At 38.2% G+C, this 24312-nt stretch overlaps 1 protein-coding gene across 6 annotated transcripts in view; it reads right to left on the bottom strand.

Annotated features, from left to right (window-relative positions):
* The window catches only part of ITPR2 (inositol 1,4,5-trisphosphate receptor type 2), a 496243-nt gene that overhangs the window by 261486 nt on the left and 210445 nt on the right, over nucleotides 1-24312 (bottom strand). For all 6 annotated transcript variants that reach the window (XR_010411569.1, XR_010411571.1, XR_010411570.1 and 3 more), the window contains 6 exons: nucleotides 16663-16752; nucleotides 16420-16545; nucleotides 13153-13275; nucleotides 12298-12498; nucleotides 9866-10117; nucleotides 6917-7042 (listed from right to left, as the gene is read on the bottom strand). Coding sequence is in view for 3 of the 6 variants with exons in the window: in XM_064591479.1 (XP_064447549.1) it covers nucleotides 6917-7042; nucleotides 9866-10117; nucleotides 12298-12498; nucleotides 13153-13275; nucleotides 16420-16545; nucleotides 16663-16752 (918 nt within the window). In the remaining 3 variants the exon portion in view is untranslated. The remainder of the gene's footprint in view (nucleotides 1-6916; nucleotides 7043-9865; nucleotides 10118-12297; nucleotides 12499-13152; nucleotides 13276-16419; nucleotides 16546-16662; nucleotides 16753-24312) is intronic.

Here is a 24312-nt window from a genome sequence, read left to right as displayed (position 1 = left end):
GCATCCATATTCATCAGGGATATTGGTCTGAAATTCTCCTTTTTGATGGGGTCTTTGCCTGGTTTGGGGATCAAGGTAATGCTGGCCTCATAGAATGAGTCTGGAAACTTTCCTTCTGTTTATATTTTTTGAAACAGCTTCAGTAGAATAGGTATTATTTCTTCTTTGAATGTTTCGTAGAATTCCCCAGGGAATCCGTCAGGCCCTGGACTCTTGTTTTTTGGGAGGTTTTTGATCACTGCTTCAATCTCGTTACCGGTTATTGGTCTATTCAAGTTGTCTATTCCTGTTTCAGTCTTGGTAGTTTATAGGTTTCCCCGGAAGGCATCCATTTCTTCCAGGTTGCTCAATTTATTGACATATAGTTGTTGATAATAATTTCTACTAATTGTTTCTATTTCCTTGGTGTTAGTCATGATCTCTCACCTTTCATTCACTAATTTTATTAATTTTGGATCATTTTCTTTTTTTTTGGATAAGTCTGGCCAGAGGTTTATAGATCTTATTAATTCTTTCAAAGAACCAGCTTCTAGTTTCGATGATCTTCTCTACTGTATTTCTGGTTTCTAATTCACTGATCTCTGCTCTAATCTTAATTATTTCTCTTTCAATGTGTGGCTTAAGCATCGTTTGTTGTTTTTTTCTCCATTTCTTTAAGGTGTAAAGATAGTTGGTGAATTCAGGATTTTTCTATTTTTTTGAGTGAGGCTTGGATGGCTATGTATTTCCGCCTTAGGACGGCCTTTGTAGTATCCCATAGGTTTTGGACCAATGTGTTTTCATTCTCATTGGTTTCCATGAATTGTTTAAGTTCTTCTTTGATTTCCTGGTTGATCCAATCAATCAATGTGATAGAACACATTAATAAGAGGAGAGAGAAGAACCATATGGTCCTCTCTATTGATGCAGAAAAAGCATTTGACAAAATACAGCATCCTTTCCTGATTAAAACTCTTCAGAATATAGGGATAGAGAGAACATTCCTCAATTTCATAAAATCCATCTATGAAAAACCCACAGCGAATATCATCCTCAATGGGGAAAAGCTGAGAGCCTTTCCCTTAAGATCAGGAACACGTCAAGGATGCCCACTCTCACCACTATTGTTTAACATAGTACTAGAAGTCCTAGCAACAGCAATCAGACAACAAAAAGAAATAGGAGGTATTCAAATTGGCAAAGAAGAAGTCAAACTCTCTCTCTTCGCAGATGACATGATACTTTATGTGGAAAACCCAAAAGACTTCACCCCCAAATTACTAGAACTCATACAGCAATTCAGTAATGTGGCAGGATACAAAATCAGTGCACAGAAATCAGTTGCTTTTTTATACACTAACAATGCAACTGTAGAAAGAGAAATTAGAGAATCGATTCCATTTATAATAGCACCAAAAACCATAAGACACCTTGGAATAAACCTAACCAAAGAGGTAAAGGATCTATACTCTAGGAACTACAGAACACTCATGAAAGAAATTGATGAAGACACAAAAAGATGGAAAAACATTCCATGCTCATGGATCAGAAAAATAAACATTGTTAAAATGTCTATGCTGCCCAGGGCAATCTATACCTTCAACGCCATCCCGATCAAAATTCCAATGGCATTTTTCAAAGTGTTGGAACAAGCAATCCTAAAATTTGTATGGAATCAGAAAAGACCCCGAATCGCCAAGGAAATGTTGAAAAAGAAAAACAAAGCTGGGGGCATCATGTTGCCTGATTTCAAGTTATATTACAAAGCCCTGATCACCAAGACAGCATAGTACTGGCATAAAAACAGACATATAGATCAATGGAACAGAATAGAGAGCCCAGATATGGACCCTCAACTCTACGGTCAAATAATCTTTGACAAAGCAGGAAAAAATATGCAGTGGAAAAAAGACAGTCTTTTCAATAAATGGTGCTGGGAAAATTGGACAGCTATACAAAGAAGAATGAAACTCGACCATTCTCTTACACCATACACAAAGATAAACTCAAAATGGATGAAAGACCTCAATGTGAGACAGGAATCCATCAAAATCCTAGAGGAGAACATAGGCAGTAACCTCTTTGACATCAGCCACAGCAACTTCTTTCAAGATATGTCCCCAAAGGCAAGGGAAACAAAAGCAAAAATGAACTTTTGGGACATCATCAAGATAAAAAGCTTCTGCACAGCAAAGGAAACAGTTAAGAAAACAAAGAGGCAACCCACGGAATGGGAGAAGATTTTTACAAATGATACTACAGACAAAGGGCTGATATCCAAGATCTACAAAGAACTTCTCAAACTCAACACCCAAAAAACAAATAATCAAGTCAAAAACTGGGCAGAAGACATGAACAGACACTTCTCCAAAGAAGACATACAAATGGCTAACAGACACATGAAAAAATGTTCATCATCATTAGCCATCAGGGAAATTCAAATCAAAACCACATTGAGATACCACCTTACACTAGTTAGAATGGCAAAAACTGCAAAGTAAAGAAAAAACAAATGTTGGAGAGGTTGTCGAGAAAGGGGAACCCTCTTACACTGTTGGTGGGAATGCAAGTTAGTACAGCCACTTTGGAAAACAGTGTGGAGGTTCCTCAAAAAATTAAAAATAGAGCTACCCTGTGACCCAGGAATTGCCCTACTTGGGGACACAGGATGTAGTGAAAAGAAGGGCCATATGCACCCCAATGTTCACAGCAGCAATGTCCACAATAGCCAAACTGTGGAAAGAGTCGAGATGTCCATTGATGGATGAATGGATAAAGAAGATGTGGTTCATATATACAGTGGAAAATTACTCAGTCATCAGAAAGGATGCATACCCAAATGCCATCAGTTTTAAAACACTGATATATTAGAGAGAACCCAAAAGTATATTGAAAACAGGAAGGAGCCCAGAACAAATTTGAGAAGCTGTTATGGAAAAAGCACCAGGTTAGGCTCCAGCAGATTTCCCAGCTCTGCTTCTAGCTAGGCAAGTCACCCTATGCTAGCAAATTAATCTCTCTGGAACTGAGGGGCAAAATTATGAGGTCAACCTCAATGGTCTTAAGTTCTTTAAATTGTATGACTTTAGGGCGCCTGGGTGGCTCAGTTGGTTAAGCGACTGCCTTCGGCTCAGGTCATGATCCTGGAGTCCCGGGATCGAGTCCCGCATCGGGCTCCCTGCTTGGCAGGGAGTCTGCTTCTCCTTCTGACCCTCCTCCCTCTCATGCTCTCTGTCTCTCATTCTCTCTGTCTCAAATAAATAAATAAATAAATCTTTAAAAAAAAAAAATTGTATGACTTTATTTGAAAGTAGATCACCAGCAAGGAGAATATATTGCTTATGGTAAATACCTACACTTTTGTTGAACTGAATCATTCTATGTTGCTACAGAAGGAAGAAATAGGCAAAAATTATAATACATAACAATTTGGCTCAATATTAAGAGTTTTTCACTGGGGCGCCTGGGTGGCTCAGTTGGTTAAGCGACTGCCTTCGGCTCGGGTCATGATCCTGGAGTCCCGGGATCGAGTCCCGCATCGGGCTCCCTGCTCGGCAGGGGGTCTGCTTCTCCCTCTGACCCTCTTCCCTCTCGTGCTCTCTGTCTCTCATTCTCTTTCTCTCAAATAAATAAAATCTTTAAAAAAAAAAAAAAGAGTTTTTCACAATTAAAGTTATGTAATAATGAAACCAGTTGTCTCAAAAAAATAGTGAGATCACTCTTACTGGAAATATACAGGCAGGTGCTGAAGAGTGTGAGCTATTATGACTGCCAGTCTCTTCCAACCCTAAGATCCTATGATTCTTTAGGGGCAATTTGCCACATACCTTTCCTCCAGGTTACCTCCACCATTTCTCACTGATGTAAATCAGCTGCTCCAGGACTTCATCACTTTGTGGGAACACCTCCATTTAGCCCATCTCTATGTCAAGTCATTACTCCGCAATTCCAGTTTCCCAGACATGGTTTCTAGCTCTTGCCTGTACTGGCTGTTCTCCTTTTGGTTATCTTCAACATTATTATTTGGTATAGGTATGGAGGAAGCTTGTTGAAATTGCTTTAAAGGCTACATATAACCTTGTAATAATACCAGTGATGTTACCATGATGTGGATGAAATAGATGATGTTACCAGCTCTCTGATTAAGTGCCACTCATGTGCTAAGAGCTTTATACGCATTATCTCATTGAAGCCTCCTGGCAACCCTATGAGGAATGTGTATCCATTTTACAAATAAGGAAACTGAATCAGAGTGGTAAGTACTTTGCTCAAGGTAACTGAGCTAGGAAGCGGCAGAATCTGGACTTGAACGCTGGTCTGGCTAATGCCTCTAAAGTACCTACTCTTAAACTACTATATTCTACTGCAATGGTTCCCAGAGTGTGGTCCCTGGATAAGCAGCGTCAGCATCACCTGGAAACGTGTTAAAAATGCAAAGATTCACATCTACTGAATCAGAAACTCTGGGGTGGGGCTCAGCAATCTGTGCTTTAGCAAAGCCTCCAGATAAATTCTGATGCTCACTGAAGTTTGAGAACTACTGATCTACTCAACTGAAAATTTGCCTAGGAAACCACTTCTACTTATTTAAACAACTTTTTGTATTTGAATTTGAGTGTGCGGTGGCTCCTTAATCCCTCTTCAAGGGCAGAAAGACAAAGCCCAGTTACAGAAAAGCCAGGTTTCCTGTCCCTTCCCTGAAATAGGAAGGGTGACTCTTTGTCATTCTTGGTGAGGGGATAAGAGAGCTGCTGTTTTAAAATATAAATAAGAGGGCGCCTGGGTGGCTCAGTTGGTTAAGCGACTGCCTTCGGCTCAGGTCATGATCCTGGAGTCCCGGGATCGAGTCCCGCATCGGGCTCCCTGCTCGGCAGGGAGTCTGCTTCTCCCTCTGACCCTCCCCCCTCTCATGTGCTCTCTCTCATTCTCTCTCAAATAAATAAATAAAATCTTTAAAAATAAATAAATAAATAAATAAATAAATAAATAAATAAAATATAAATAAGATATAAATAAGAGGGAAACCAGAAGGAAAGAAAAAAAAAATGCTTTTTTACAGTATAGCTAAGCCACTGTGGTTAGACATAATGAATGAGTAGACTAAAAAGATCTCAAAATTCCCTTCAAGCCTTTATATAATAAATAACATTAAATGTCTACTTAATCAAAAATAGTTAAAATAAAAAATCCTTCCTAGCAGGCATGCTTTTTTTTACAAAAAAGAATACCTACGTCTTAGCTTTATAAATACCTCAACGGCAAGGGTGCTGCCAAGGTGGCAGAACCAATGGCAGTTACCATCAGCTTTCTTTGTTTTAAATAATAAAACTCCTTTTAGCTTTGCAGCTCATGCTGCCTAGAATGTGACCTTGGTCTTTTCAAGCTTATCTTTAGTCCGTAGCACTGTGCAACTCTGCAAATCAGTCTATAATCTCTTTAATATCTTCCTGCACGTGCAATTTTAAAGCTCAGTCATCGGCATATAACCCGTCCTTTACTTCAAGGTCTCTAGAGATCCTTGTAGCCCATCGGATACAAGGGCTTTCACAAGGACATGGGGGTCAATATGAGTGGTATGAAAATCGTGTGTAAAACAAGATTATTTCTCCACAGGTACTGGTTTGCCTGCAAAAGGTAATGAGTGGCTTTTCATTCTATAGAAATGAAGTAAACTAGGAACTGCCTTACTCCACTCATGCTTGAACCTAGTGGAGTTGGCTCATACTACACCACATTGAGGGTAAAATAAGCACATTTCACCTGCAAAGCCCTGATGTCTGAGTCTGAGTCGATGCTTTATTATATCCCCCTTGTCTTCCTTCCTTCCAGAAAGTGTTGTAGGGAGCCAGTTAGCTAGTGGATAACCATCAACATCCATTCTTATAAGACAGTAGAAATATGGACCTCACTAACTCTGCTCTTCTCCAAATACATCTAAATAAGGCCTGTGTAAAGCTACCAGCACTCAGGAATGTAGAGAGTCAAAAAAACTGGGACAGCCCACCATAAGTCATCACAGGCCTAAGGATTATCTATACACTATCTTCCACTGGTGAAACTCTTATTTGAACATTATATCCCATCACTTCAAAGGGAAAACTAAAGATCAAAAAACCCAAAATAATAGACCCTCTATGTTATGACAATTCAACATGCCAATAAAAGGCGGGGGTGGGGGGGGAGCTGAAGATATACTAACTAAAATTAAGCACTATCTATAAAGAAGATTCCTTCCTTCCTTTCTTCATTCATTCATTCACTCAATTTTACTCAAAAACATATGCTGGACAATATCTAGAAAATGCCAACCAGCTCCACATGTCCTCTCCAATTCCCCCAAAAGGCCAAACAGGAGGAAATGGACTCAGTAAAAAGCAGGACCTATATTGACTGACGAGTCAAACCAGATGATTCAATTACTGGAGCGCTCTCCCAAAGAAAACTCTGAATAGGCAACACTGAGCAATGCTAAGCCCTGGGTAGTCTGGTCAAGTACCGATCTGTCTGAAAGCAGCGCTCAAGGCCTCCTGAGATCTCTTCCATCTATAGTTTGTAATTGCATCCATGATAAGAGGCTGAACACAAACTGACCTCTGCCAATGTCTTCCCCAATGTCCCCAAACTGACTTCTGCCAATGTCTTCCCCACATAAAAAGGCCCCTAAAATTCCATTTAATAACAAATCAATATAGCCAGTGGTAAAAGTAGAAATGGACACTTTGTTTCTATACACAGTATACTGGGCATTTTGTGTGTAGGAACTCATTAAATCTCACTCACAATCTTGTGAAATCTTTTTGAATGTAATGGATGACATCCAAAGTTAGAGGGTGTAATTCCAAATTTTCATCCAGACCCTTGATCCTGTTTAGTCGAAATATGTATCAACAACCTAACTAAACATGAAGTAGTGTTTAATGATGAAAGTGTAACTCACCCTTGCCATGTCCACCAAGAAGTTCTCAAATAATTTCCAAATGTGGTTACTTGTGTAGATTTCTTTCATTTCCACTTCAGTGTCCACGTAACAGTGATTAACAAAATTCACATAAGCAATTTTAACCTGTGCAAGTTTCAAATACAAGAGAAAGTGAGTTTTCTTCATTGTTCATTTTCAAAAATCAAATATGAAAAGTTAAATAAAATCTCGGTTAGTTACTATTGTGGATTATAGCATGCTTTATGTCTACCTAGAAAGCATTCGCATTTCCCTTCTCTTACTAAAACCCTCCAGGCCCTGACCTAGTAGCCCATTCCCCTGCACCCAGTGTTGGAATGCACAAGTACACCTGATTGAAGCCAAGTCTATCCTAGTTGAGACACTGAGAGTCAAATGTGCTCCCTTTCCCTGTCTTCCTTCCTCTCCCTCTCCCTCCCCTTCTTTCTGTCTCTGTCTCTGACATTCTGTCATTCTCTCTCTTGTCTCTGTCATTCTCTCTCTCTCACTCATCACTAAAGTGGAACAAGGTAAACCCAAACTCCAAGAACCCATCTTCTGCAAGTACATGGAGGACAATTATGCTCAGAAAAAGAGAATGAGGCAAAACCACAAAGGAAAAGGGGACAATAGATGGAAAGAATTCTGACACTGTTTGAACCTCTTGATCCATCAGAACAACTATCCTTCAAATTCCCAAATACAGGATCCAATAAAATTCCCTTTTTTTAATTTAAACAGTTCAAGTTAGGTTTCTGTCGTTTGCAACCAAGAGAGTTCTAACATAATGTTTAAATGTGTTGATTAAATAATACTTTAATGCCATTTGGAAATATTTAAGTTACTATTTCTGAGAAGAAACAGGCTCACAGTTTACAAAAAAAATTATATTATTTTAAAGTGTAGTACCACTCTTTCCCATATTTAACAAAATCCCTCATACAGGACTGGGGTGAGTCTCACCAACATAGAGTATTTCTAAGTGTGTGGAACAGTGGTGTTTGTGGTTCTTCTCTTTCCTTTCTTTCTTTATTTTTTTTAATGAAAATGTGATGAGGGGTGTCTGAGTGGCTCAGTTGGTTAAGCATCTGACTCTGGATTTCAACTCAGGTCATGATTTCAGGGTCATGAGATCAAGCCCCAAGTCAGGCTCCGTGCTCAGCGTGGAGTCTGCTTGGGATTGTGTCTCTCCCTTTCCCTCTGTCCCTCCCCCTGGCTCACATGTGTGCATGCTCTCTCTCTCTCTCTAAACAAATAAATAAATGAATAAATAAATAAATAATGTGATGGGTGCTATAAACCACCCCAAATGCATATACATACAAAATCATGTAAATAATTTCAAGGATTCATAGAATTCAAGTTAGAACCATAAGGAATACAGGGCCAGCTTTCATGCCCTTAGTGCTTCTCTCTCCTTGACTAAGGCCAAAAAGCAGACAGGGTGTCTGTGTCAAGAACTGATCGTAGGGCAGGGAGACATCAGAACAATTCAGTGCATTATCATAATCATCTTTACAGCAGCTTATATTTATTCATTGTTTGCTACCCTTCAGCATTTTGTATGTAATATCTTCCTTAATTCCATCCTCCAGCAATCGGATACATACCAGAACTGTTTCGCTTTAAAATTGTGGAAATGGAAGATCAGAAAGGTTAAGTAACCTGCTGGAATCAGTCACACAGCTAGAAGTAATGGATCCAGGATTCTGACTCATTCTTTAATTCATTTGTTCATTCATTCAAAACATATTTATTAGGTATAGACTCAGGATCAGGTAATATAATGGTAAATAGAAACAACCTAGTTGCTACTCTCATCACGCTTATAATCTTGGGCAAGGATGTGAAGGCTACAGACCTTTACTAACAACATTCAAATGTCAAATTTCAAATTGTAGACTCTTACAACTCTACTATGAGAGGCCAAGGAAGTTTTCCTTAAGGAAGTAATGCTTGAATCAAGATACGAAGGATGAAGAGGAGTGAAGTAGGTGAACATAAGGGGCCAGCGTGGTGTGGTCAGAAAGAACAGCATGTGGGAAGAAGTACTGTCAGAATCAGGACCTCAAATAAAGACAGAACCTGGGAATTTAATCGCTACACTATGCTTCCTTTCTTGGCCATCTTCTTTCAAGCCAATCAAAGCATGAAGTACCCTTGCTATGAAGTGTCAATAATTCCACAAAATAATTTCACAAAAATATATTTTTAAGTCCATCACTACATAGGACTACTGGGAAGTTAGGGAAGTTAACTTAACCCTACACTTTTTTAAGTTACTATGATTTAAAATGTTTGGATTTATATCATATTCGATGCATCACACATTTATGAACTTTGCAACAATACACCACAACAGTAGAAAAGAAAGAAATTATTGCAATGTACATTCCTGGAAGCCCCATTAATCCTGTTGGCAGACAACCAGTTTTTAATGAGTTTTTTTCCCTATTATCAGAGCCAAACAAGGACAGAGGGTAAAAGAATGATGTGCGAATAAAGCAAAATGCACGTCCATATTTCCAAGAATGCATTTATTCTGTAAAGCAAGGCAAACCTACCGAGTCTAATAGATGATACTACTGCACCATCTTGGCCTCTCCTACCAATGATCGTGAATTATTGATGAAGCATCTATTGCATGCTCAAGAACATACCAGAGGTAACAAGTAAAATCTCAGTTTTATCACACTGCCCATACTTAGAATTTAAGAGACTCCTAGAGTAGCTTCCAGTAAACCAACAGTGCCTCTACTTTGAAAAAGTTTACCGTCTTTCATAGCTTCCTGTAGAACTAAAAAAGGAAACTTTTTATGCTCTTTTAAATTTTCCTAATTATATAGCTAAGTACAATTTCTTGACTAAATACATTATCTCATTATAAATAGTATGGGGACTTCTGGCACTTATGTACTTCCGTGGCTGCTCAGCTTTTGCCAGGCTTACCTCAGGGATGCAGTCATCATGGGTCACCACCCTCACTATGTCGTCCAAGGGCAGAAGGGAATTGCACTTGATTTCGGTGTAGACATTTTTCCCCTCTGTGCATGCTGCTAGCAACTCCACCAGGGTGATGTGGTAAGCTAAGGGGCCACTCTCATCCCCTCGGTCTCTCTCTGAACACATCATATGGAGAAGGATGGGAAATGATGCTCTATCATTGTAAAATATCAGCACATCTTCACCCCCATTTATCAACTGAAATGATAATAAGAGAGTCTACATAGCAGTCCAAATGTTCATCCTTGCAGCTATTGTCAAAGGTTTGGTCTATCTGGAAACACATGCATCTCCTTCTAAAAACACAGATGATATTGCAAAAGCAGAACTATACCAAGGCAAGATGGTAAAAAGATTCTAGTCAGGTGCCAAGTGATTATTTATGAATACTATCACAAGCAAGCCAGGGAGATAGGGGAGAGCTGGATGGGGACAAGAATTAAATGGCATAGATGATAGTTAATCATTCCCCAGTGAATTATCCCCTGAAATTAAACCTGCAAAATATTTCAAGGAAGTTGCTTGCCTCTACTTCAAATGGAAGATGCCATTGCCAAGACATGAGAAATCTCCTAAGTCTAATTTTACTAAAGCAGAGTAAAATATCCCAACCCCCTTCAATAGTGACGGAATAAAAAAGCATGTACTTTGAGCCAAATGCAACTTTACAAGAATCTGGAAATTCCATGTGTTGTGGGCACCAGTAGGGAATGGAGGTAAAAGCGGAGATGAGAGAAATGGAGAAAAGACTTAAAATGAGAAAGAGAGAGAAAAACAAAGAAATGGATAAGCAGGAGCTTTTAGGATATACATTTTCCTTCCTATTTTATTTATATAATTTTAGTGGAGAATTCCAGCAGGTGGTACTTTTATTGCTCAAACTGCATAATATCTTATTGTCTATTATCAGTACCAATTTTCTAACCCCAATGGGAGATATTTGGGGGATATATTTTTTCTCTATTTTAATTAAATTGATAACAGATTTAAATCGATAAAACAACTGGCTTGCTTTGAACGTTTTGTTGAAAGAGAATGTACATGTGTTAAAATATGTATTATATGTCAACACAATATAATATTACAAATACTTCTTTCCACATAAAAACACTTCCCCTAATTGGTATCATAAAATTTTGCTAATTTTTATTTGCTGCTTTCCCATTTTAATTCTTTCCTTGATGATCATAATGCAAAATCAAATTAGTTCCCACATTTCTAGGCAATGAAGAACAATTACGAATGTAAATATAGGTAAGGAAAAGGTAAACTTTAAAATGATCTTTAAAATGCTTAATAAAAATAATTTACATTAAAAATCCAAGGCTTTAAGCTGAACTAATTTTAAGATTTCTATGGCGCAGGAGGGACTCACATTATATCAGTATAGGAGTCCCCCTCCCCTCATTCCCAAATTGAAAGTATATAATAATGAAAATCCCCTCAATCAATATAATCTATTACATAACTGTTTGGTAGCCAGGGTTGAAAGCTGGCTTAATCCATCCAGGCCTTTAGAGAACCATTAGGTCACAGAGCAATGATTTACCCAAATGGACTCAATTTCTCCAAAGTACCACTTGGTTCCTGGTGAGTAACTTACTCATTGCATAAATCTCGCTCAATGTCAAATATCACAGTGAAGAGAACAAAATAAATGAGGTACTTCAACCATTTGCATTTCTTAAATTTTCAACTTAAGCTTCCACATATCATAAATCACTGATGGATAATTGCTATTAATTAACTTAATGCCCTTCAAACCCTTCTGCAAACAGTAGCAGAGAACATGGATTCTTTCTTTCAGGAATAGAGCAAAAAAGGCAGTGGGAAAACAGAGTTACAACCATCTTTGTTACAGACTGAAAACTTAAAAATATAAAATGTGTCACTTTCATTCTCAATTATAACATCTCACAGAATTTTGCTATTTAAAGTACACAAATTCCTTAAGGATCAAAAAGAAAAGGGCGCCTGGGTGGCTCAGTCGTTAAGCGTCTGCCTTCCACCGGGCTCATGATCCCAGCATCCTGGGATCGAGTCCCACATCGGGCTCCCTGCTCGGCGGGAAGCCTGCTCTCCCTCTCCCACTCCCCCTGCTTGTGTTCCTGCTCTCGCTATGTCTCTCTCTGTCAAATAAATAAAATCTTAAAAAAAAAGAAAAGAAAAGAAAAATAAACTCAGAAAATTATGCAATCAACTTAATGGTATGTTACTTCACCAGATTTAAACAAAATATACTTGTTGCTTAAGCCATCAGGACGAAATTATTTTCCACACCTATGCTGTGGGGGTGTTTTACACCATACTTTAACAGAAAACACATCCTTGAGCACATTACTTATGTGAAGCTGTTAAAATGAAAACCGAGAACATACCTCTGTCATTATCATATCCTGGCATTTCTTCACATATTTACCATCTGCTTTTACAATCGTTTGCAAAAACCTCAGGTACTCCACGTGGCGGCCGTGTGTCTCGATGCAATGCACAAAGTGCTGCACCACTCTCTCGCTGATCTCATTGCAGAGGTGGTAATTGTTCATGAAGATGTGCCGCATGGTTTCTGCTTCCAGGAGCTAACCAGAGAGGAATGTACCTTTGTAATTCTAACAAGATCAATTTTCTGTTTTACAGTGCTTAGACTAATTTCCCTGCTTGTGATCAGTTTTTTATTTTATGCAAAGCCATAGTGAGTTTCCTGGGCAAGCCTTCTACGAAATGCAATGAGATCATTCACCACTAAAAGCAAACTGAGCTCACAGAGGAATTTAGTTGGAAAAAGGAGTTGATTATCATAAAGGTCAACGTGTTGGCAACAGGATTCTTGAGATTAATTATCTATTACTCAAAGTTAGTTCTTCCCTAGTATCCACTGACACACATTTTACAGAGTTACCTCTACCTTTGAGTTTTCCATATTTATCTCACTCATGGCATTGAAGTTGCTCTTGGTTCTACTAGATTTTTTCCTAATGTTAAACTATATACATATAAAGGAAGTTGTCACTTGCAGGTAAAATTCATGTAATATTTCAAGTTTCTGTGAATGTTTCCTTAATGGAAAAAAAAAAACATATTCACTTTTAGGGAGAGAACCCTTACAAGGAAAAAAATAAGGTGGTAAAGACTAATATGGTAGTAAAGATTAATAAAATTCCATTCATCAATGCTGCTAAAACAAATCGGGGGGACACTTTACTATCAATATTAGAAGTCACTCAAATACTTACACCGGGGGTTAAAAACAAATTCAGATGTTTATGAAGGAGAACTTGGTTCTGTGGATTTCCCCGACAGAAATTCTGCAGGAATGTGTGGGCCAGATTCATCACTTCGTTCATCTTTTCATCATTCTGTAAGTGAAAGAGTAGCGATGATACAGAGAAACAAATATACCATAATACCAAATATTATGAAAAAGCATTTTCTTTCCCACATGTTCTCTTATCCTCTCTGCTACTGTGTTTTGCTCCCTTTCCTCTATGCCCTTTCTGTTTCTACACCTCCCTACCCCTGCCGTTATCCCACTGTTACCATCATCCCTCACCGTCTTCTAGATGTTTCTCACCTTCTCTTTATTTCTCCTTCTATTACCTATTCCGCTCCACTCTCTCAACCCCTCTTTGTTTCAGTCTGTCTCTCTTTCTCCCCAACCTCTCTGCCTATCCACTACATTCTCCCATCTGCCCACAGCTGCATCTTCCTCCCCCGCCTCTGTGCCCACAGCCTCTTTGCCCAGAGCTCGTCTGTCCTGCCTTCCTCTCTCTGGCCCTTCACTCTCTCTGTTCCCTCCCTTCTCTGCTTCACTCCCATCCTTCTCATCCCTCCCTTCTGTGGGACTTGCTCTCTTTCCCAATATTTTCATGTATCTGAATCTTCCTGTTTCTTGTTTTCTCCTCTTTCCCTACCTTCTAGATCCTCCCCCTTCTCAAACTCTTCCCTTCCTGCTGCTTTTCCCAGCATCCGTCATCCCTCATCCTCTTGCTTTGTCCCTAGTCCCTTTCTTCTCTCCATTCACTTTTCCTCTATTCCCTGCCCCCGCCCCGGTAAATTTCTCTTTCTCTCTCTCTATATATATTTCTGACCTCATCTCGACTCTATCCTCCCCCCAACCCTGGCCTTTTGCTATTTATTTATTTATTTATTTATTTATTTATTTATTTATTTATTTATTATGGTCAATTAGCCAACATATAGTACATCATTAGTTTTTGATGTAGTGTTCCATGATTCATTAGTTGCATATAACACCTAGTGCTCACCATCACATGTGCATTCCTTAATACCCATCCTTTTGCTATTTATCTTGTCTATTTCCACCTCTTTGTTTTCCTTTTCCTTTTTGCTTTCTGATCTCCTCTATTCCCCAATCTTTTTGGGTCCCCCTCTTTCTGAACACATGTACTCGTAAGTTGCTTTCCGTATACACTGTCATTTTCCAAAATCCCATAACACTATGGAGATAGCACTGAAACCACCTAAATTCTTTCTGAGTAGTTGATTATCCAATTTGTCATGTAGATAGTGTCAGAGATACAAAATGGACTCATGTTTTTAGTAGTAGTTTTAATAAATAATTTAATGTTTTCTGTTTTTTATAAGAGTCTATAGCTTACACCATCTATAACTAAACAAACAGCCCAAGATCATTAATAGGCCCATTTCCTCATATTTAAAATAAGGATGATTTAACTAGAAGAGTAAATGAGACCAAAAACTTGATTCCTGACTTAAATATAGGAAATTTTAATTCAAAATCTACTAACACTTTCCTCTACTTGTGTAATGCAGGGATAGTTGAAAGACATCAATGAGACTTCAGCCACAGGAATACCTAGTCCCCACTGAAAGGTAGCCAACACAGAAGAACACCAGGACCAGTTCCACTGTATTTGACATTTCTTTGAAACTCTCCTCTTACTCTTTTTTTTGTTTCTGCACCATCCAGTTATTAAAACTGAGCAAATCTATAAACATAATGTAGTAGTAAAATACTGAATGCTAAGTTATATTACTAGAAGAAGGGACTTGGTCACGTGTCCAATGCCCATGTTACAATATCAAAGATGAAATAATGTGGGTAGTAAATGCTGAGGATTTAATACCTTTTGTTGCCTTTCAATAATTATTTTATTGCATTGTGTGCCATAGAATGAATTATGCCACCTAAGAAGGGTAGAATTGATAAGTTTACATGTTAAAAAGTAGGCTGAATCAGGAAGCAACCCCATCTGAGGAGTGTAAGTCCAAGTGGGGAGAACATCTGCACCAGGAGAGGCGTGGTGTGGCAGGTAGCACCCGGGAGATAAAGGGGGCATCCACCCTGGTGCCGTCAGAGCCCGAGTGAGGGGCAGAGGGTGTCCATATGGAGCAGGGGGCCGCTGCAGTGATGGAAGATTAGCTATTTACTGTATTAACAAATGAGTATTTCAACACACACGTATGTTCCTTGGCTTTGTCTCTTTAGAGGGCCTAGAAGAACAAAATCCCAAAAGCAGTACGTACACTTAGTTCTCAGAACTTTGCTTCTACAATCGTTCTCCCCCAAACGGAACTGGGGCCACTTAAAGAAATGGCTGATTCCAGAGCTGGAGTAAGAAAAATGCACAGTGACCCTGGAACATCTTAATGTGTGAAAAGCAAAGAACTACTCAAGAATGATGTGCATGTTAGAGGACAGAGAAGCTAGCTCAAAGGGGAGCCACTGGGCAGACTGGGGACCATCTGAGAATAAAAAAGATAATTAGAGAAGCCTAGTGTAACCTAGGGAATAAAATGAGCATCTACAAGTTTATACGGATTCAAATAAATAAGTGAATAAATAGATTGAAAGTTTGATGAAGAACGGTATAGTTACTTAGTTTCAAATACTCATTAATTACCAAGGGAAAATGAGTACTTCACAGTGAAGAATCCTGGCAGACACCACCTTAATCAAGTGATCAAAGTAAACACCATCAGTAATGGGATCAAAATCAAAATCATGTGCCTCTTGATAGGAAGTGGTGGGAAGAACTTAGCCTCACTTCTGTTATGTTCCTGCCAATGATGCATAACTGAATCTAATTACGAGGCAATATTAGCTGGCCCAAAAGGAACAGTCTTCAAAAGAGCTGGTCTGTCTTCAAAAGTGTCAATTTCCTAGGAGTGCCAGCATGAGGAGATAAACAAACATGACAACCAAACAGCACCTGTTTCTGAAGTGGACCTTTTTGTCAAACAGGACACAGTTGAGATGAGAGAAATACGACTGGCGCCTGAGGATTAAGTGGCAGTCAAGTGTCATGCTCTTCCCTGATCTGGAAACTTGTCATGTGATTATGCAGAAAGAAGAGCATCCTTTGCGTAGGAACCACACACCAAAGGGCTCGGGGCTGATCAGGTTGGCGACTCACTTCCAAGCAGTTCAGGGAAAAAAATTCTTGTAACTTTGTTATATATTTGAAATCATATCAAAATAAAAACTTTTTTTTTTTTAAAAGTAACTAAGCACTAACCTTTTCATAGGGTATCTTCAGAAGATCCAACACCACCGAATGAGCTCCCATATTTTTCAGTAATCGTTGATGTTGATTCCGACACTTTTTATTCTGGACACAGAGTTTACTTAGTCTAATCAAAATCTTTAAAAAGAAGAAAAGCGTTAAATATAAGGAATATAACATTAAATGTAATACACAAGCAAAAGTTATTTGCCACCCAAATATAAACCCATATAAAAACATTTGACATGTGCTGACCTCCTTTACAATCCGGTAATTATTGCTCTTATTGCTGTCAATCTGAGGTTTCCTTGTTCCATCCTGCACCAAGCTTAAAATGCTTGATTCCTAAAATAAACACAAGTATGTATTTTTACCCCATACATAGCTTTGTAATAAATTTATTTATTTTGTAATAAATAATAAATATATTTGATAATTATTTTGTAATTTATTTTTCAACTTAAATGTTACCATTCTACTTTTTTATCCCATAAAACGTTCCTTGGTTTGAAGGAATCATGCAAATTACCAATTCCCAATAACAGCCAAATTACATGATAGATGGTATTACTAATAATTAATGAGTTAAGTTAAAAAGGAAAAGTTATTACACAGTGTATTTCCTTATGCTAAATATACCAGACATATCATTGCTTTACAGAGCTGATAGGAGAAGGAATAGTAAAAATCCAGGGGATAAAATGTGTAATTTTATCATGTGGGATAAGCTACAGGGGGTAAAAAAAAAAGGTGAAAAAGCATATCATAACAGCTGAAAAAACATATCAGAGATGGAAGGAAAGAACACTTTAACCCAAGAATTCTCTGCCAGGTTACCATGACATCCCTAAGAGTCACGACTTGGGGCCAGCCAAGCATGTACAGAACCATGAAATTGAAGAAAGGAAAATAAAATTTAAATTAAAAAATAATATTTTGAGTTAATAAATTAATAAAGCTTATTAAGAGGTCCTGAAATGCCAAAAATATTTCACTGTAACAACCATTATCTGTAGCAGCACAATAAAAGACAAATATAGGGAGTGACATATTTTAAATATCAACTCTTATAATCACTAAATAAAAATAAAACACATTACAAATAATTTAATACCTGAGCATTTATTAAGACTTAATACATGCCTGGTACTAGACAAAGGTGAGTGGATCTAAAAGAAATAGGGTGTGTGGTCCTTCCCACAAGAAAATTACAGTCTAACTAAGAAAACTGGAAGAAATATGAAAATAAAGATTTGAACTGAGCAGAATTCACTATACAGAGAGAGAAAGGGAGAATAGCTCTATCTTTAGACAGCTTTATGAAAGAGGTCAAGTGGAAGCCAAGGTCTTGAAAGATGAAAACTATTTAAGCATGAGAGATATGTGGAGGGAGGGGGGCACTTGTTAGGTGAAGAAGTCACTTTAGTCAAAGGTACTGCAGAAAGAGCCCATATGAGAGTGTACAGAGAATGGCAAGAAGAGCTAGTACATGTTGCAAGAGAGAGGGCAATTAGTAGAGTGGGACCTGATTGCCTTCCTGATTTACAATATGTACAAAATGCCACTGGGATGAATGTCAAGTCCAGCTTGAGTCAAAAACACACTGAACTCCTGACTATATTGATGGTGTTGGGTTCTCACAGTTAAAGGGGACCCCAATCTAAGTTCAGGGAAAAGTAACAAAAATATGCAAAGACAATCAATGTAATTTCATTTGTCCCAAGCTGTTTCCATGACAAATTCACAAAATTAATACAAACCAAGAAAGAAAGGAAAAAACTGTCCACGCTCGTCAAAGAATTCTGAGGAAAGCCTTCAAGAAGGAGAGTGACTTGACCAGTGCTGACCCATCACCACTTAGTAAGCTTGGTATTCGTCTTTGCTTCTGTTCCTGGCAAATACTGTCCAAGAGAGAGGCTTCCAGTCTGAATGCGATCTTAGCAAATAACCTCTCCTACCATTTTATGGAGGAAATGAACATTTCCTCTTTTCCACCTGCAAATTCCAGTACCATCCACAAACTTACCTTTCCTGCTGTGTCTCAGAAGAAAAAACAAAAAAACAAAAAAACTTTTGGTGCATGGATTTTTCAAATTCCATCTCCCCTGCCTCCTCTCCGTGCTTCATCTCTGTTTCCTGTGCATGAGTAGTTTCTGCTGTCTACTGATTCTTTCTCACCTCTTTAAAAATATGGCTAAGTTGAGGATAACCAAGCATTTTTCAGTGATACTGCCCCTCCTTGAGAGTACTCATGCATCTCAGGTTATGGCCCCACTAGATTTCTCAAAAGAATACTCTCTACCACACTGTATTAAAATTGCTTTATGTGCCAATGACTCATAATCACCAAAACTTTCTTTAGCATTTGATTCTGTAGCTCACTATCATTTTCTTTAAATCCCACTCTCCTTGTTTTATCGTGCCATTGATAGTCTTCAAAATTACTTTCTACCTTTCTGACCACCTGTCTCTTGCACTCAACAGAACTGGAACTGCAAAAAGTAAAGACTAGTGAACGCTGAAAACATTCACAGTGTTACTGCTGGAGTCCAGGATTGTGTCACCTATCCATCCTAACAAATGCTAGGAGGGAAAGGAAAACAGTCCAACCTCCACTGCAGGTAAATAAAGAGAAAAAAGAATGCGAGAGATTGTCTGCGAGACAACAAGCAGTAAGTGAATCCTAAAAACTTGTAGAAGCAAATGTAAAGCTACATACCTAAGAGAAGCCAGTGCAGTGGAGGGAAGGAGCCCAAGTGCTGATATGAATGGCAAGTATTTAGATGGATAAAGACGGGGGGTCAGAGAATGAGACAAACAGGGTTTCTTTCTGATAGCAAAAATTATTGATGAGAAGCAGAAATTTCAAAAGCTAGAAATATAATGAAATTTCCTTTTTCTGATCACAAAGGTGGAGGTTGAAATTTAAAAAGGCCACGTTCATTTTTTTTCTGGAAGAAAAGAAATATTAAAGAAAACCAAGTTTGTACTACAAACCAGGATTAAGATACTACCAAGTCTAAAGATTGACAAAGCTCCTATAGTGGAAAGGAGATGTTTCTGATACATGTCACCTTTAAAAAAATCAGATGCAAGCACAGGCAAAGCTTTAGCAAATATATTTAAGTCTATTTTTCAAACAATGACCTGAAGAAAAAGCAACTGTCTTGTTTTAAGAAAAGTAATCTCAGGCAAAATGTACTACATTACAAAAAGCTATGCTCTTTAGTTCAGCCCAGGGGAAAATACAGACAATGCTAAACTCCATAAGTATGGGAATTATGAAGAATAATTATTCTAACTTAAAATTGCCAGCACTCAACAAAAAGAGGCAGCACTGGAGAATTCAATAAGCAGCCCCTTTTAATTTCAGAAAATAGTTCAATGTAATTAAACAGAACAAAAATATTAACCCACAGAACATCTGGATGATTCCAAAGTGTATCAGGGGAATTTAAGAAATATGTAAACTATGTAATTACAGTTAGGTTTCATTTTCTTATTTTGATGCCAAAATGCTCGAAGTAAAGGTGTTCCAAAAGTTTTCCTCCAGAAAGGGCAGAAATTGATTATACGTTTTATACCCTATGTAACTTTGATCTTAGGTCCGTGGCCAAATCTACAAAGTCATGCCTTCATTCTAATGTCAAAATATTAGTAAGGTACAAAATGCAGAAGTGTAACTTATGCAGAGTCCCAGAGCTGAACAGGCTCAGAAAAAAAATGTGTAACACTGAGAATGGTGCCATGCATATAGTAGATACCCAAATTATCCTTTTGACAACTGTGATGAAGAATAAATATGGCACTGCAAAAGTATTTGCACTTTATTATAATTATTTGTTGTCATCTGGAAGAATTTGAACTTATTTCTTCTAATGGAGTATGGGAAACCACTAAGTTCAGTGATTTCATAGAGGCAGCTAGATTTTTAATTGCATAGCATATACTGTAACATAAAACAGCAGGTTTAGAAACAATATAGCAAGAATAGTCTAGAAGGGTCTAGATATTTCTAGAAGAGTCTAGAAATTGGATGGGTAACAGAGTTCTAGACAGAGACTCAAAAAGTGAATACCTAAGCAAATACTGATTCTGAATATAGCTACCCCCCAAAATTTATTTTGCATCAGTCAAGCAAACTCTTTTATATCAATAGCAAAAATTATATAGGGAAGTGATATTGTATGAACTATCTGGTGAACTAAATATTGGCACCAATTAATGGGAATCTGGCTCCTTAATTTAAACAAGGGCAGTCGTGCTTATTAAAAAAAAAAAAAAAAAAAAAGACTTTCCAAATCCTACAATGTAGAACTGCCTGCATCTGCAGCTGCATGATTAAAATAGCTCAGTGCACGTCTTCTCTTTGTCCCCACCCCAGTGAAGTTAAAGGATGTACTTCCACAGCAATGTTGTCAAGTCAGCAAGTCTGCAAAGCATTCTGCTCCCCGTCTGTATCCCTAGCCTTCTCTTCCTATAACCATTATTCAACTCCATTAGTGACATCACTTACCAATCACCATTCTCCCAACTTCGGATGTCAAATGCCTTCATTTCCCTTCCCACTTTCTTCCAAAACATGAAAGAAAATCCAATAACCAGTCTTTTATATTTTGATTCACCGATCAGATTATAATTTAGTTGAAGCTCTTCATAACAAATGTCACCTCCTTCAGACAACTGAATTCCACCTTACTGTGGAATGATATTTTTTTTCTCCCTCCCATCTAAGAGTAACATCATATACCAGTCATTTAGGAAGATACCTAGAGGGTTACAGAGCCCTAAAATCACCCTAGATCTACTTATCTGACTTTGCATGTAAAGCTAATTTGGACAATTATGGGGTCATGGCTGACAGTTTCTGCTTCCCTGGTTGGCATCTAAGGCTGCTTGAAGACTTGGCCCAAGATCTACAACGTGCAGAAGAGGTGATGTCCACCATTACCGGCAGATAAATTCCCTCCAGACTTCCCTCAGCTCAAGCCCAAACACTTTCCCTTCTAGAGGGTAAAAACATATTCCTAACCTAACCCCAAACCTGTTTTCCTTTCCCTTTGTCCCAAGACAAATACAATATTGGTATTTTCTGACTCATGAGACATCATTTTAATTAGTATTTGATGATGTTTAATCAGATGTCCTAGAAAACATCCCGAATCTCCTCAACTATCTATATCTCTGACAAATAAGGTACCAAAAAAGGGTGTGTGCCACTACAGTCCATTAGAGGGATATTGGGAAAACATTGGGAATATACTGATGATGGGTATGTTCAATGTGAACTCATAGTTGTTTTCATAAAAATGCAACAGGAACCCATTACAGTTCAGCAGTGTATAATACTTTTTATAATACTTTATTTATATAATGTAATATATAATAGTTTTTTAGGTAATCCTCCCCAGCATTTATAAAACATAGAAAGGATAGACAACCCTCTAGTCAGCAGGGTGACAGAGAATAACAAAGCACCGTACAGGAAATGAAAACAGCAACATAATAGAGCCCTTAGAGACTGTGTCTGATACCTGATATGTTAGGTGAAAGAAGCTTCCCCAGTCACACTCATATCACAACACTCCCTGATACAGCTGTGAGAAGGGGGTTGTCCATATAGAATGTAAGACAAAGTCATTGGCACCTTCTTTCAGACTTCCCTCTTTGGCAAGCAATCACTACAGAAACGTTAATACCTGGTCTAATGACCTCTGCACGCTCTAATGTAAGTGAATCAACTTCTAGAATTTTCTTACAAGCCACCTGCTGAGGAAAATAAACCATATAGGAACTTAGAATCCTCACTAACAACTTATATTAAATTGAGAACAAATGGCAAAGCAAAAAAAAAAAAAATTAGTGAGAAAGTAACCATTCTTTATAACAAGAGGAGAGTGCTCGCTTCCGCAGCACATATACTAAAATTGGAATGATATAACAAGAGGAGAAATACTAAGTTTATCCTAAAACAGCATTAATTGTAAATGTAGTCCCAAAGGACAAGAAGGGAAAGGATTCTTACAGTGGAAGTAATTTAAAGAAACAAATTCAGGAGATAAAAGCATTACATTTAAGAATTTACATGACAACCAAATAGAATGAGGATGTGTAAAAGTAGTATTTGGCTCAAAACCAAAAATTAGTTTTCAGCTGTATGTCTTGTGAGAGGACTTATTCTGTAACACTCATCTACAGCCATCACCTTCAGTAGCATTTGCTCAGAGGCAAAGGACAGGGATATGTAATGTTATATAAATAAATGAAATAAATATACAATGAAGTCTGGGGCAAAAATTTAAAAAAAGGAGATAAGAAAACAAATTTCAGAAAAGGGAAATTCAGAAAAACACGCTCCAAAATTAATGGATAAAAGTTCTTCATGCAATGACCACAGTGTCCCTCATTGATCAGGTCATGTAGGAAGGTTCTGTATAAAGCATATGGACTCCATCTAAACCAAGCCATGAAGGTTAGACATTCTACCAGTTGCTTTTGTCAAGAGTTAGTCAATCATAAGTTTTGCTGAAGAAACAAAGTTTATGTAGAACTATTCTCCTTGCTGTGCAGAATTAAAGTACTAACACTTGGAAAAGCACAGTATATTTTTTTTTTTTTTGCAGATATCCTTCTAGAGGGATCTGCCTTCTTGCTTGCTTGCTTTATCAAAGGAAAAAGATCAGAAGTGGTAGGCAAAGAATGGAAACCAGTTTTTGCTTTTAAAGAATAATAGCATGGGGCGCCTGGGTAGCTCAGTCAGTTAAGCGTCCAACTCTTGATTTTGGCTCAGGTCATGATCTCAGGGTCATGGAATTGAGCCCATGTCAGGCTCCATGCTGGGCATGGAACCTGCTTAAAATTCTCTCTCTCTGCCCCTTCCCCCCTGCTTGCACACTCTTTCTCTCAATAAAATAAAAATTTTTTTTTAATTTTTAAAAGAATAATAGCATATGGAGGTAACAGAAAAATCATGAGACAAGGAAAATGTATCTCAAGAGAAATAGAGAAAAGGCAAAGGAAGGAAGCAAAGAAAAGGAGGGAGAGAAGAAAGGAAGGAATTAAATTCATTCTCTCACTAAGATAAATCTGCATAAAATCCAAATGCCTATGAGGAAAGTTAATGCTAAGACAACAAGAAACCTCAATAATGAGAGTATATCATTCCCAGTGAAATGCAAACGGTCAAGAAATCTTCAAGGACTTAAAAGTTTGTTTAAAATAATCATAGAGATAAAATGAGGAATAACGTCTCTCACATCATGCAGACCCCTCTGTGGTTGCCACATGCTCAGGCTGACTCCACAGCATCACTTAGCAGAGATCAAGGATAGCTTCATCAGGAAAGGGGAAAAACTACAAGCCAAGTGCCGGCAAGAGAAGGCAAGTGTCCCCCATCCCTCCATCATTCCACAGTAGGTGCTGGGTGCTCTGCCGAACACCAGTATGGGCCTAGATTTCTGAGTAACTTCTCCTATCCCCACCTTGTAGTAACTTCTTATGGGGCAAGTGTGAGAGCAACCTACCAGCAAAGGTACACACAAACTTACTTCTTGGGCACTAGGCTGTCTGGATTCAGGTACCCATCATTTATAGGAATTTATCAGGAATACCAGCTACGGCGCCCACAGGAATTGGACAGCTCCTGCTGAGGAGTGGAAGCCACAGATCCCATCAGAAGCCAAGCTGGTGTACAGCTTCTCAGAAAAGAAGACACTGCCTCCCACATTCCCCACACACAGTACAGCCAGCCTGCTGTCTACACAACCCAGAGTGAGCCCCTAGGGACATTTTTCAGTTAACTCTGTTCCTTACATTACAAATCCATTAAAAGAACAAAAAAATATGAAGCTAAGCGGGCAGATACGAATCTAGAATGCATGGATGTGAAAAAGAACCAAGTAGAAA

The sequence above is a fragment of the Mirounga angustirostris genome, unplaced genomic scaffold (assembly GCF_029215605.1).
Source record: "Mirounga angustirostris isolate CCGP_5_RB_7025 unplaced genomic scaffold, mMirAng1.0.hap1 SCAF_5, whole genome shotgun sequence".
NCBI lineage: Eukaryota > Metazoa > Chordata > Mammalia > Carnivora > Phocidae > Mirounga > Mirounga angustirostris.
This window is presented reverse-complemented; position numbering and strand designations above follow the sequence as displayed.